Source organism: Bolinopsis microptera, chromosome 8, assembly GCF_026151205.1.
Source record: "Bolinopsis microptera isolate Bmic1 chromosome 8, MBARI_Bmic_1.0, whole genome shotgun sequence".
In the NCBI taxonomy this organism is placed as follows: Eukaryota; Metazoa; Ctenophora; class Tentaculata; order Lobata; family Bolinopsidae; genus Bolinopsis; species Bolinopsis microptera.
The window spans coordinates 1,685,210-1,701,104 of record NC_087079.1 but is presented as its reverse complement, the minus strand read 5'-3'; the positions used below and the strand labels follow the sequence as shown (position 1 = coordinate 1,701,104).

The following is a 15,895-nucleotide window of genomic DNA, read 5'->3' as shown; positions in this document are numbered from 1 at the left end:
TCAGGTTATGTACCCTTTCTTTATTTTATAATCAACGTCTAATTAGCTCTTAGATAATGTTTTTAAGCAAACTAGATATCCCAATCAATGTGAATGACCATCATAGTATTTCTCTAACCGATAGCCCAAGGCATAAAAGGCGGCCCTCACACAACATATCAAGATTAAAAGCAGATATTGACTTGACATTTGCTAAACTCTTTGCAGAGTGGTCAAAAAATGAAATGACACGTTTCACAATTTCGTTACTTCCTGTACGGAGAAGCAGGTTCCCAATAGCCAGTTCATTAGAGTTATCGCCTGACATTGTACACTTCTTGTACAGTTACACACGTTGTACACAAGGTTAGCACAGTAATACCGTTTTATCAATAGAGATAAGAGAGCTGCGGAATGTACAACCAAAGCAATTAGCAATAATGAAATAAAATTGTAGGGTTTAATTTTATTATGAGGTCCTATTATGCACATATAACGGGTTCGAAATGATACCACCATACCCACATAGGTCCAAATATCAGAACAAGTCAGTTTACACGGCCACAAAGACTTTCCAATAAGACAGTACCAGTCCTGCTTGAGTTTATCAGCTTTATATCAGATTTTTCATAGTTTGTTGGTCTGCTGCTGTCAGAATCAAGTTCACGACCCCCCACCCTGGACACCCCTCGCAAAGACAAATACTATAAACATCCTGACTCATACTGATGTAATCTAGCAGTGTGGCTAGAACTATGCCAACTATAATTGATAGATGAACTGTGCTCGGTTGGGCCTAAGTAACATCCAATCCCATTTTTGATTATCTGGCATTACTGAAATATTGCTTGTGATTGTTAATCAGTCACCCGTCTAATTGTAGATGACATGGTTATCACTTATCACTGTAATAGTCCGGAGGTCGCAAACTTGCTCTGTTACTCAACCCATATCGTGGTTAAGTTCTGGTTCCTGTTTCTCTTGATCATTAATTGATGGTTCTGTTCTCCAGTATCCAGCTGATCTGCGCCTTTATCACTAGTCTCGGAAGACACGATGGCAACCGTTGAGTTTTTACTCTCCTGTTCTTCTAAAAATCCGCTCCATCGATCACTTTCTACTTTCATTATTTAATTCCGTTAAGAGGAGTACTCCTTATTGATATTGGTTTAGCTGATAGACTCGCAGTCCCTATAGCCGTATACTTGTCCGAGCAGTTTATCAGAGAAACAGGTAACATTGCACAGTTAGTGTGTGTCAATGATAAAATCAGTAATATTTACGGCAGATGCCAGATCCTGTAATAAAACGGAATCATAGCATATGTTTTGATAGATTACATCGGCTACGCTGAAATTTGCTTCGCACACACCATGACACACATTTGTACATTCCATTGGTTGATAGATACTCGCTTAACTCGCACGTGTGCGCGGCTCTGAACACGCCACAATTATTTGGCAAATATCATATTAGAGACACACCGAATTATAGTCCAAAATGTGGCAAAGTTTCATATAAATCACACTTCCTTCAGCATTTGTTATAAAATTTGAGTGCGCATTATAATCCTGTACCAGGCAAAAGTCCTGCTCACCTAAGAACTGGCGCTAAGTTTCTCGATGTAATCCGCCTTATATGACCCTAAATAACACAATTGACTCGGGTACACTTTTTCACGAGTGGGGCATTTTCCGGAATCACGCCCTTTCTGACCGCGCCCACATCGCGACCCCCACCATTGATTATCTCAGCTTCTGATTGAGATACAGACCTCAGACATAAACCAAAATGTGCCTAAGATGCATGTTTATATTAGTACTATAGTAGGGTTATGCCCCTGTTGTTCGAGCAGAATGATGTATCACCCTTTTTCGGGACAATAACAATGATACCCTTAACCCAATCCTCTGGCACATTCTCCGTCTCCCAAACACGTGCAAACAGTTTCTCAAGCCTGTCTAAAAGACCAGGAGCCCCATACTTCAGCTGTTCGTTGGAAATTTCATCAATTCCAGGGCTCTTGTGATTCTTCAGACTCTTTAAAGCCTCAGAGATCTCTGTTCTGCTAGGGGGTAAATCACTATCACTCAGATACGGAAAACATGGTGCGACCTCTAGGTCTGAAAGGTCCACGTCTCCTATCTGCGGGTTTAGTAGTTCAGCAAAGTGCTCACCCCATCGTTTTCGTTGAGCAGCTGGGTCAGAAATCAACTTCTCGGTTTTATCTCTGACAGCAGTTGACTTCCGACTCTTCTTGCCTGACAAGGACTTGATCATCTGCCAGACCTCCCTCTGCTGACCGTGTGAAGAAGCTGTTTCCAGATCGGCTGCAACCCGTAAAGCCCAGTTCTCATCGTCCTTCTTGCAGCTCTTCTCAACACGCTTATTAGCAAGAGAATACTCAGATCTATTGAATCCATCACTTGGGCATTTCTGCTTGACCTTACTCCGCTCCGAGATAAGATCCTTTGTCTCTTGTGACAAGTGCTGCTTCTTCCTCCGGCGCGGGCGTTGACCCAAAACCTCCAAAGAAACCTCCCTGATGCCCTCCTTGACCAACTCCAACTCTCCATCCAGACTCTCTTCCACCGGCAGACCACTGAATCGGTTATGCAGTGCGATGCAATACTCCTGCACCTTAGATTGGTCACGCAGATGCTCGATAGCTGGTGCTTTTCTATGTACGATACACCAGAATTTAATAGCTGTAAGTGTAACGTTGTTCACTATTCAGATACACTATTGTTGAGTTACACCAGACGTAGACGTCACTAGTTCTTATATTGTTAAGATACACTATACTTCACTAGTATTTATATTGTTACGATACACCAGACTTTAGCAGCTCTAACGTTGTTCACTGTTCAGATACACCAGAATAGCTCTAATATTATAGATATACTAGGAGTAATAGAGGGGGCCAAAAGTGCCGTAACGCCGTTACACACGTGTTCAATATTTTGAGACCTGTAATTTTGCAGATGGCATTATTATGTAACTATTCATTCGAGAAGTCCGTCGTCAACATTCGAAAATTCGAATATTTCAGACAATATTAAATCCCAATAATGTTTTATAATGATTTATTTTTCAGAAACTCAGCAACCGCGGCCGGAATTGTAATGCCGAAATCATTTGAAAATTCTCGTCGATATGGTTGGACCATGCGTTTGAAAAACTATAGAGATTGGAGGTCGCTCCAATTTAGTTATTGAAAAGGAAATGTAAAACCAAGGTATGTGATATATGTTGCAAGTGACCCATGCAACAACCATGTGGTTTCTATTCATTTCTAACCTCCGGTTTGTGCTACCAAGCATTGATTCAGTCGATATTGGTTGCTCTGCATGTCCTTTTAAGTTACTTTTCAAATACATCTTAATGTTGGATTTTTATTAAGCTATAAATATAAAAGAAATCCTTTTGGGTATGCTTAAACAAATCTTTACGTATCATCTAATGTGGCTTAATATATTTCAGGAGACTGAAGAAATCCAAAGATAGAGCCAATAAAGACAGTCAGAGGACCAATTACCAATTTTATGAACCTTAACAGAAAAAGGCCGAGCTGGATGAACAGATATTGCTCCGCAGCTCGTTTCCTGGACCTTACTTCATAAAAATATCCCCATCCGAACCTACAGCAGAACCTCAACCTACAGCAGAACCTCAACTTCCAGCAGAACCTAAACCTTCGCTTCGTCTGAACCTCAACCTCCAGCAGAACCCAAACTGTTCTAATTGCCATGTTAGCTGAAGATTGTTCTATTATTAGAAAATAGGCTATAGATGGTAGTTGGGTATATTTTAATTGTTTTGGTAATAATGTGTAAGTAACTGAGCCGCCTACTTTAAAGGGATTAGATTTAAATCTTGAATTGTTTCAGAACCTATTACTTCTGGGCTGTCCTGTAAAAATTAACCGGGCGTATAGGTTGTCTCGGCAAAGCCTCCTTAAATTATTGATACACGATCTTAAGGCGAACCTTTTGTAGTTTTTTGCACATTTCACGGTGTGACGATGTTTTTTACCACGGTAAATTCGGTACACATACTCAAGTTCGACACGTACAACTGTAGTTCGACAAACCCTAAGGTTGGACTTTGTCGAACGAAAGTGCTCTACCTGGACTCAAATTCTACAAGAGAACTTCGACTATCAAACTTTAGTTTTGAAATCTCCGGTCTCCAACAACGATCCTTTATGAGCTTGAAATCTATTCGTATGTCTTTTTTTTTTGCTTGTCTCATGCTGCCCAATGATGTTAGAATTGTAGATTTAACGGAGAGATAAACGACTAATATAGGCGTGATAACTCTTACTTCGTTTTAAAGATCTAGATTGTAGAGTATGCTATATAAATATCTAGTTCTACCACATACCACCTTTTTATGTTATCACAAACGACAAGTAACAGAGTACCCGTCTAGAGATTTGGCTACTGGACCGGAAACAGTATGATATCAGTCTATTTTCCTGTTATCATGCCCTTTAATAGTTTTACCCGATATGGAACCGAATATTAACTTTGAAACTTCTTCAAAAACATAGTTCATTGAAGCACTGACGTATGTAATATTGATAGTTTATTATACAGATGAATTTTAGTTCTGTTAAATATTATGTATTATTCTTAGGATACCAATAATACAATTTTGAATTATGTGGTTAGTTTGGAAGCTCCATTCTGTAAATATTGTGACTGAAATTATGGCTTTAACTGATTTAATAGTCTCAATACCAAGACTTAAGTATTTATACAGTAAAGCCCAGGGTCCCCATGTAAGCAAGTAAGAATAATTGATTAAGAATGTGTTGCAAGTCAAAAATTTAAAAAGCCAGAGCCCAAAGCCAGAGATAAGCTTTTTGTCAACATAGCGATCACATCATCAAAAAAGTTAACACACAACATCAAATAGTCTGGAACTTTCTAAATGTGACTTTACAGTGCACGCAGTAACTATTTAGCACTGAGATTATCGCTTCGCGCACGCGAGTTCTTCTCGTACAGTTGCACCTGAGATTTCTCGTGCGGCTCGCAAATTACTTGACACCCACATAGTGAAACGACCGTGGGGGTCGCAACGTGATACAAATCCGACTAATCACACTTTATAATGGTTAAAATACAAAGTAAAAAGATTTTCCTCGATGGGCCGGCATTCGCAACCGCGAAACGTTTTGAGTACGACAAACGATGACACCACCACCAGCCGTTAATTGATAAGTCCATGGGTGACGGGATAAAGTTAAAGTAAGATGTGTTATTTCATATTGCCTATCACCTATCACCTAAGTTACTTTGCATATACTGCTTCTAGTTACACGATAGCGATCTCAGTTCCCAATAACGTGTGACCCAACAGAGGGGATTGTGGAAGGACACGTACATTTTTCATTAACACGTGCCCTGATTACCCTCTCCGTTGAGCTGCTATACGGGGAACGTTGACCGCCAGTCTGTAGTCAGATCGTTAATAAATTATACTTTAAAATTGGTTGCCGGGTGATGGTGTCAGTGAGAGACGTTAAGTTAGGTGAACATTGGTACAAAAATATAATAATCTAGCAGTTTATCTCAAAGTTAAAATCACTATTTGTTAAAGTATACAAAAAGTTATTTGATTTAAGGATCAATTGATCATCATAATTCTTACAAGGAATTTTGTTGAGTAAAAGTCTCAACTGATCGTTGCAGCGGAAATTTAAAATAAGCTCAGTAAATCTGCATCAAAAAAATGTAAATCTATTTTTGATTGGCTGGGTATATTACTGATTACACAAGTCACAACATATGTTTTTCACAATTTATACTCCAATTTTTAAAAATTTCTATTTTATATTTAACTGGTGTGTACATTGTTGGGTTGTCTAACCTTATAGCCGGAAAATATTAATCTAAATATTTATATATTTTTTTAACAGTTTTTAAACTTTTCTTGATTAATATTAAAGTCACTTTTGTGACGGCTACTTTAACTACTACAACAAAGGGTTTCTATGAAATTTTCTAAGATTTTGTATTGAATTTTTATATAGAATTTTTATATAGGGTTATTGTTATATTATGTGTATATTGTTTGAATAATTTTCCATTATTGTGACGGTACATTAGAACCAGGCAGAAACAAAGTGTGAAGGGCTGAGAATCTTGAAAATTCGTCCAGTCAATCCGACACACTTAAAGGAGTTACAGAAGCTTCCTTATTGAGGAATTCACTTAATGAGGCTCTATCCACCGACGTGGTTTAATGTCTCCTCCCCTATAATTATGAGAAAATGTGGATATGTTTGATGTTTTTGAGCTTCTTGAAGTTAGGGACTAGTACTTGAGTGACTAGTGACTAGTGCTTGATTTCTCAATGTCCAGTTTACAGATTTGCTGCTGATTTCGAGCTCTCTTTTCCAAGTTAGACTTACCTAACTTTTTCCAGCCATACTTCTTAAGGAATACAAATTATGAAGTTTTAGATTTTTTGGCTAGAGAGTCCTGAGCAGTGAGCATGCTGTGTTGTAAGGTGAACTTAGCTATCCATCCTGAGCTGGTTTAGCTCAAAAATTGTTATGCTGATACTATTAGAGTTTACAGTACTGCTTGTTGCCATTAAAGTAGCCTGGCTGTTGCAGTTTATGACAAGTATCCCTTTGTCTTGGCACATCCTTGCAGTATAATAACTAGGATGCCCGTGGTAATGGATAGAAATCTTTGTGACAGACAGTATTTATGGCAACGAAAAATATCCATCCCAACCGATTTAAATGTGACGTGCCCTAAGCACAAAGCAATCACAACAAACCAGCGTAATGCTGCTTCAATAAGTTTTGCATATGCATTTCCATACTTGTTACTAAGCAACCTTCTCATTTTTGCCCACCCAATTTGCAAGTGGACAGACTCAAAACAGAAAGACAACTCTGAATTGTAACAGAAATTCCGTTTTAAAAGTTATCTCTGGTTTGGTGTGAGATGTTTTATATTTTGATTCTCATTCCATTTTTAACCTTCTATAACTCGATTCATAGTGCTACCTTTTGAATTACAATTTTCTTAAAGTTGTTTGAAGTTGTGCGAATGAATACTAATTGTTGTTCATTATCGATGCTTTATTATGTCTACTATAGCTTTTGATACAACTTTCGATCTTCAAACAATTGTTTCCTCCCTAGATCTGATGATCGAAGATTCAACTATAACTAAAGATGACTCTATTGCCATTGAAGCTTACTTGCATACGAGATCATTGCATGAGCTAGCAAGGAATGGTCAACTAGAAGGTAATATTGTACTGATTTCAAATTCATGGGAATTCCGCAATATGTTTAAATAAACATTATAATGTATTTTCTGTGGTAATCTTACAAATTTGTACTTTGTGATGGTTCACTTTATGTTTTAATCTCTGCTTGAACATAATGTCATATATTTTGAGTTTAGATTTGTACTGATCAATTACCATCAGGTTTGAGAACCATTTTGGATTCTGGAACTGTAGATGTCAACTCTCTGTGCAGGACGGAGGGATTAGATCCCTTGACTCCACTCAGGTGTGTAGTTTAATATCAATTGAACTTGCTCGGTAAATGGTGCTGATAAAAACAGAAATGTGTGGTATCTTTATATATTTTGACTTAGCATAATATATCACTAACATGAACAATATCCCAGTTGTGCAGTAAAAAATGGGAGCATTCCTTGTATTGACCTCTTGCTGGAGTATGGAGCAGAGCTCAACCCATCAAGACACTTGGACAAACAAGCAAGAAAACATCCTTTAGTTTGTGCTTTGGAGAGCAGGAATCAAGATGTGATCAAACATATTGTTTCCAAGGGAGCAGATATGAAGTTAGCATTTGCTGTTCTTTCTAATGTCAATGATGTTGAGCTGTACAAAACACTCAATGTTAAAGTTGACATGGAGCTGAGCGAGATAAGCATCTTAGAGCTTCAAGAAACACCTCCAAACTTTGAAGCACTACAGGAGCTTGTTGAATCAGAAGTGTTTTGCTCGTGTCTCAGTCCGATAGACATGGCTCTAGATCTGGAAGAGGCTAGCCTTGTTGCTGCACGTATCTGTACCGAACATGCAGATATGTATCAACAGCTAGCTAAGCAATGTCAGACGTTTGCTAAGGATTTCCTTGCTTGTTGTCAGGTACCGAGTGATGCAGAGCTGCTGCTGTCCATGAAGAATGCTGACAACACCTTTGGGAGGGCTCTGATGTACAATGAGAAGGAGTTCCTGACCCAGCCCTGGATACAAGTTGTGTGTGAGAAACAGTGGTTTGGTGAACTTGATGGAGTTCAGAATAGCTGGTGGTCCTGTGTCAGTGCTATTATCAAAGTGCTGCTGGCACCTGTCCTGGTACCTACTTGGTTGCTGTATGGACTGGTCGCTGGAAACCTGCAGCATCTTAACAAGCTAATACAACTTATTGGATCACCTTGCCTTTGCTTCTTCTCCTTTGTTACCTCACACATCATCTTCTTTGTAATACTCATGTTTATTTGCACAGACAAAACGCGACAACATTTGACGTATGCAGAAAAAATAGCCTACTGTTGGCTGTTAGGAAAACTTTTATCAGACTGTATCAAATATTATAAAGTCATAAGGTTGACTTCGTTCAAAGTATCTGCACTGAGGGGAGTATTTGACTGTTTCTATACACTTTTCTTTGCAGTGCTGTTTGGTATCAGAATTTATACAGCAAGCAGTGCTCAAAGTTCAAATATATCTCTGCTAGTGTTTGTGGCAGATGTGCTTTATGCAGTAGGAACAATTCTGCACATACTCCAGATAGTCTATGTGCTGCAAGTCACCAAGTTCTTGGGACCCATCCTCGTGTCCATGAGACACTTCTTCTGGGAATTACTCAGGTTCCTTGCAATCCTGATGATCATGAACATTTCATTCAGTATTGCTATTACTAAAATATTTAATGCTTATGATGTGTATGCAAATGATAACACAACATCGAACCCCTCCCTAACCGCCAACTTCTCCCACTACATCACCATCAGTACCACCCTATTCTGGGCTAGCTTCTCCTTGGTTGACCTCAATGATTTCGAGGAGTACAGTGCCCATATAATGGCTCTGCTCCTGATAGCTTGCTACATAATCCTCTCATCGGGGCTGCTGGCAATGCTGCTCTTTGCCATGATTAATTATCAGTACACCAAAGCTAAGAAGAGGTTCGAGACAGAGTGGAAGTTTCTATCAGTCAAGCTCACCCACGAGTTCTCCCTTCTCCACCCCTCCATCATACCCTTCAACCTGATCTCCCTGCCTATCAGCCTGACTGCTCAGGCGCTGGTCAGGATGTTTGGTGACTCAAACAAGCTAACTTTGTTTGGAGGCAAGGATCAGGTAAATCTTACAATTGTTACCATGCACAGTGTACATATTACACAGTTACTCTAACTTTTACATGATTTTGCATACTACTGAGTTTGATATGCATGACTTCATTAATGTATTGTTATATTGGCCTATTTTTGTTTTCCGTACATGATATCCGTGCAATACGGTAATATTGCCGATAATACATGACAAGATAGTAAGATGAGAAATTCAAATCGTTTCTAATGTACAATATCAAAACTGCGGAGATTTCTTGAGGAGAATTAAAACCAAAAAGTCGATGTGTTTGACGAATAATTTATGAAATCACCAAATAAAATAATGATATAAGCTGAATATAGAGTTGACATTAACATTGTGTTCAGGTTGTGGAGCCACACCTCGTGTACTACATTCAGAGCAAAGTGATCCTTAACCCTGATTGTGAAGAGGAAAGACAGCTCTCATCCAGTCCCTTGCTACTTCTCATCTCACACGCAAATCATGGCCCGGAATCTCTATTAATAGTAAGTACTACTACTTTAGATGATGGGTTTCATATTACGAATATTTGTTAGTTTTAGTGGCTGCAGTATTGAAAGAAGTTAAGAACACCGTCTTTTTTTTCGGACTATATTCTGTCGCCATAATTATGCCATAGCTTGAATTTGTAAGTTTGGCAGTACCTAAGAAGCCCTATCCAGTCCGCAGACTACTTATGACATGATGATAAGCAGATCATACAAACATGTATGTACACATAGCCGTCCACTTACTAGTGACTAAAGCAAGTTTCACATCATCGCAAGTAGGGTTAGTCGATAGTTCACATCATCGCACGCCAATTTCAATGGTGTCAAGCTTGTTAGGCAATAGGCTCGTTTAAACTACCTAGCCTTTACATCATGCAATATATAAACACTCAATATTATCAGACCACATCACTCATTTTCACCTACAACAACACCGGCTCCTACCTCCACAACAATTTCCTAATCAATTCTCCATGGTCCTAACTCCTATCCTGTGATCCCATTTGTAAAACTACCGCTTCTCTTGACAAGTCTAATCAAGTCGGTAAATCCCTAGTCGTCTCCAGACTCCAGAGGAATAGTTGTTGTTGATGATAACGGTAATTTATAATACTCCATAGGAATCAAATGATTTATACACCACACTTTGATAAAAATCGTTAATTTCATTGAGCAATTTACTACGTAATTACAATTAATGTTAGTCGTAACTAATTGCATCCAAGATACCATGATACCATTCATATGTACATACCATTCATACATATCATTCAACTACTATGCGGACATATTATATGATCTGCTTACAATAATACAATCATATCATATGTTGTCCGCGGACTGGGTCGAGCTTCTTGGATACTGCCGTACGTTTACATCTTACAAAAGTAGAAAGTTGTTTTTGTCTTCCATATTTGCATATTATTACATATTTTACATATTTTACATATAATTTGCTTGTTCAGAGCTTCAGAAGAACCCTGGAGCTAAAGACGAAGAAGACGCTCAGTCCATGACCTCGTCCCCCACTGGTCTTCTGGACCCAGCACTCGCCCTGGAGAGGATGTCTTGCAACCTCGAAAAACAGGTATATAGTACTCTTAACTTAATATAACTTAATATTACTTAACTTAATATAATTCACGATTTTATTTTGAACTGTTAATTATTATTTAAAGTCGACTACCTGTAAGAATTTGTTACAATCTAAGAAACACATTACCACCTTGCTTGTAAATTTGCTTTTACACTTAGATACCAGACTTAGCTAACTGCTTGCGGAGATCGAATTATGTCCAAATTACATCTCTGAATTTTCAGGAGCACTCTATATCGGAGTTGAGGCGGGCCAACCAGGAGCTCACCCTAAAGCTAGACATCCTGTTAAAGCGTGTTCGAAGTAACAACCACAGCTCTGAATGTTAAATATAATTTATATATCTTCGCTTTTTTATTTGCTCATTAATAGACTCTAGGCGTATTATGTTTTGCTGAGTTAATGGGAGTTTGTAACTGGTTGCAAGACTTTTGAAATATGTTGAAACGCTGCTGTTCAGCGATTTGTGCTGTTTATTAAATTATGGTATAAAATGGGAGCTCCACACCAATACAAATACTAAAGAGCTGAATAAGCCTCAATAAAGTCACTAGAAAGGAATTTTTCACTCTAGAGAAAACATTTTTCGTAAGTTACCCATAAATTGAATTCCACTTAATATGTTGAAGAAAACTTCAGCTGTTTTAAAAATTCAATCCACCGCAACCTGACCTAAGTTTCAACGAATTTAAACATGAAAATGTGCATAGATTCATGATCATCTTAGATTTAAATTACTGATTAATAATACTTACGATGATAACATCAGACACCACAGGAGTTAAATAACTAAAATTCAAAGTAGTACCACCTAAGTCATTAGTGTATATTGTTTTATGGCTATAAACGTCTGGTCCAGTTATATATGTTTTTAACTTATTTCAACACTTCAAATCTTTACATTTATTGAGGACTTTACAGTAGGATTTAATGTAGTTCGAGGAGTCCTACTCCTTCTCGCCTAAGATAGCGTTTCTCTGTCTCATAATATGTGGACAATGTATATACTCCCTCTTCTTCAAGTCCCTAACTCTTTAGCCTTTATTTATATAAGTAATGACATAACTTACATTATATTTTTAAATACACAGCTTTCTCTCTTTTTCTTTCTTCTCTCTCCTTTCTCTCCTTGTCTTTGACATGAACTAGCAAACCACTCCTTGTACCAGCTGTTACAGTCCTCACAGCTTCACATTATTTGTGAGATTATAATACACTTAGCATCTCAGTTCACTGTACTAGCTCAATTCATATAATCTAGAAATTCAAACTTTATTGCAACACCTAGCCTGTCTAAAGTCTTATCTATGAAATATGAAATGAAAAAACTGACGTAACACGTGGTGCTTCAAACAGCGTTCCGTATTATTGGTGTTGTTGTATGAAGTACATGCAGTAGAAACAGTGTTCCGTATTATTGGTGTTGTTGTTGTTGTTGTTGTATGAAGTACATGCAGTAGTAACAGTGTTCCGTATTATTGGTGTTGTTGTTGTTGTATGAAGTACATGCAGTAGAAACAGTGTTCCGTATTATTGGTGTTGTTGTTGTTGTTGGTGTTGTTGTATGAAGTACATGCAGTAGAAACAGTGTTCCGTATTATTGGTGTTGTTGTATGAAGTACATGCAGTAGTAACAGTGTTCCGTATTATTGGTGTTGTTGTTGTTGTATGAAGTACATGCAGTAGAAACAGTGTTCCGTATTATTGGTGTTGTTGTTGTTGTTGGTGTTGTTGTATGAAGTACATGCAGTAGAAACAGTGCTCAGTTTCTTATCTCCTAATAAGGATCTAGAATACCTAGAATGGTAGGTTGAAACGTTTCTGTGAGTAGAGTATACACATTACACTTCCGTAAGAATCTGTTGGCAGAAACAGCACATTATCTGATAAGAGAGATGGGATAATAACGGAACTCATTTCCTATGAACCCTCACCGATTAGCTTTAACAATCTCTACTGCTGTTAACTAATCTGTATTTAATTTTTTGCTACTTTTTCTAACCAGAATTTAGTGCGGGAGCTAGATACGGGACTAAACACGCGTTTATTTTTGGTTCAACAATTCGCTGTCTGTAATAATTGTCGAATTGTTATTAATCAGTACTAAATTCGTGAATCTGGATCATTTCATTTACTCGTTAAAAGATTAAGAAATAAACACTGCAAGGCCTTGCAAAATTTGACAAAAATCGTTAAATCATTGGGATAAAATCTTTTGGAGCTTCTCTCCTGAAATTTTTTGAGCAAGCCGAAATTTCAGGATATTATGTAATATGTGTCATGGTCTCGTGCTATGAAATTCAAAATAATTTACTTTTAAATTGCTCAATTAACTTGCGTTTTGTATCGATTATTTTTCTTATTAACATATAATAATTATTATGGCAATTAAACTTTTGGTAGGTGTAACTGATAGGTTTATAATTATAAAACTTCTTTCAAGATAAGAGCAACATCCTTAATCATATCTACTCTGATCATTTTTGATAGCATTAATATTATTCAACATTTATATCGGTTTATCTGGATATGAAATCATAGCTAGTGTTTAATTGGTTTGATGCAGTTGCTAGTTTGGTTATAAAGTTTAATTTGTTGTGGGTTTATAAAATTTTGTAAATTTTGCTGGTTAGAAACTCAGTTTGAAAACTCGATAACACCTGGTTAACTCATGATGCATAACGGAATTTACTAAATGCTTTAATACTTTGAAATTGCTGAATTATTTGTTATTAATCTTTTTTTTGCATGTCCTGTTTAAATGCAGTTTATGGGCTGTCCCCGTTCATGCAGTATTCGTTTTTGAAATTTTTGTGATAATCAAGCCTTAATGATGGAATATATCTACTTGGTTTTTAAACAATAGAATCTCTTTTTTTGTATTCTGATGAATAGTTAAGACAACATTTTAAACGAAATAATCTTCTGAATTTATTTTGCAGAATGTCGAATAACCTGTAGGTATGCTTATAATATTATGTTGAACTAAAATTTGAAGGTATAGGGTACCGTAAATCGGTTTGACGAGTCGAACGATACCTAAAATTATCATCATTAGTTGTTTAATAATCCTTCGAGTCTTTAATTTAAATTTAGATCTTATTCTTGGGTTGAACGCCATTGAACTTATAAACTTATAAAACAACACGTTTTTATAAACTTATAAATTTATAATAACCTTAATAATGCTGGTATAATTTGTATCCTAATTGATGTTTTGTTATCTTACTCGTTAATAATAATATGTTATTGTTATTATATCAACATGTGTTGCTATCTTGATAAAATATTAACCTCACGTTATCTTTAAATGCTGTTTAACAACATTATTGGTTATGTAATAACAATGTTAAGTTGTTGATTTAAATCAATCTCCTCGTTTTATTTCATCCTCCATGCAACGCTTAAACTAAATCTATGAAAATAAAATTGTTTGAGAACTGAGTTAAATTTTTGGGACATGGACTGGTCATGGTTGTAATAAAATTTTAACCGTTTTTAAAAGTGTGTATGTATCGTGAACACCCTGTATATTATCAATAATTCATACTTTTCGTAGGAATATAAGACATTTCAAATATGCCGTGAGTATTTGATTTTGATTTTTTTTTTTTTCAATTTTTTATAATTGTAACTACCATAACCAAACGAATGCATTATTTGTTAAATAAACAAACGTGTTAAGTAACCTCAATTCCAAAAGCTTGTGCAATAACAATTTCATCATTTAATTCACCAAATAACCCTGCTTGAGCAATAAAACAACTATCTAAGGGTATTTTTTATCGCAGGGACAAATCAACAGTGGGCGCTGTTACCAGCATTTTGACAGGGGTTGCGGCTAGCGCTACATATGTAACGGGCTTTACTTATGTTGGAGTCGTAGCAGGATCAATAGCGGCAACTGCACAGGCTGCAGCTGGAAACGTGGCTGCAGGGGGTTGGTTCGCTTTCATGCAGAGTGTTGCTGCCACAACAGCACTTGGAACTCCTGCAGCTGCTATTGTAGGAGGGGTTGCCATCGTAGGGGGTGCAGCAGTTCTCGTCAAGAAGTTGCTTTAAAAGGAATCCTGCTGTTTTACTGATGTGAGGGAAATTACTTGTACTTGTAGAGAGAGAACTGTATGACTTTTTAGACAAAACCATACTTTATTATAATTCGCTTGGTTTGGCCAGCAGCCGAATCATGCCTTTTTTTACACTTTTTTACCTTAGAAAATGTGTGATTTTGCATTCAATTTTGCAAATTGTGTATTTCATTTCATTTCAGAGAATATATTACAGTATAATGTTTTATTTTATCTCTAGAGTATTTCGTATTGTTCATTTTCGTAGTGCTATATTTTTGTACTAATAAGTTTAGAGGATACAGTTTCATGTTGCTATATAGAATTAAAGAACTAACGATTGTTTCACTTATTTAATGACTATTGATATAGAGTAGTAGAAACTATTATATTGATATAACTCAGGCTATTTGAGTATTTGAGATATTAAACAATGTAGATCATTCAATTCCGCTTTGTTATTGATTCGTTATTGAGTAAAACTTCGTTTTCTGCGTTGGTTTTCCCAAGATGGGGATAATGAATATAAGCAATGTTTGTTAAGTATCATTCATTATTGTGATAATAGCATTACATTAGGGAGGTTCTTTATCTCATTTAGCTATTCGAATAATTTCAAGTGAATTTTGATAATATTATAGGATTATGGAAGATGTACTTGAAGGAGAATCTGCGAATGAGTAATTATTAAAACGTTTTGCTTTTTCCGGATGCCTTTATTTTGAAAACTAACTCTATCACGATCTAGAAATGTTTACTATTGAGTATTGATTAGATAGAAAGATAGAATATGGTTAATTATAATTATTATATGTTCTATCCTGTAACCTTTTTCATTTCTTTTCAGTTTCAATCTATGTGAAATAGGGGCG

The 15,895-nt window shown here is 36.6% G+C and overlaps 1 protein-coding gene across 3 annotated transcripts in view; it reads left to right on the top strand.

Annotated features, from left to right (window-relative positions):
• The first annotated feature begins 7,154 nt into the window (after positions 1 to 7,154).
• The window catches only part of LOC134819948 (short transient receptor potential channel 4-like), a 219,816-nt gene continuing 211,075 nt past the window's right edge, over positions 7,155 to 15,895 (top strand). Inside the window, exons 1-6 of one of the 3 annotated variants that reach the window (XM_063830110.1) lie at positions 7,155 to 7,258; positions 7,444 to 7,528; positions 7,650 to 9,354; positions 9,714 to 9,854; positions 10,826 to 10,947; positions 11,181 to 11,638. In XM_063830110.1, coding sequence (XP_063686180.1) covers positions 7,156 to 7,258; positions 7,444 to 7,528; positions 7,650 to 9,354; positions 9,714 to 9,854; positions 10,826 to 10,876 — 2,085 coding nt within the window. In that variant the 5' untranslated portion in view covers position 7,155 and the 3' untranslated portion in view covers positions 10,877 to 10,947; positions 11,181 to 11,638. Of the gene's footprint in view, positions 7,259 to 7,443; positions 7,529 to 7,649; positions 9,355 to 9,713; positions 9,855 to 10,262; positions 10,381 to 10,825; positions 10,948 to 11,180; positions 11,639 to 15,895 lie in introns of those variants that run through there. The other 2 variants (XM_063830111.1, XM_063830108.1) reach the window with 2 other exon arrangements.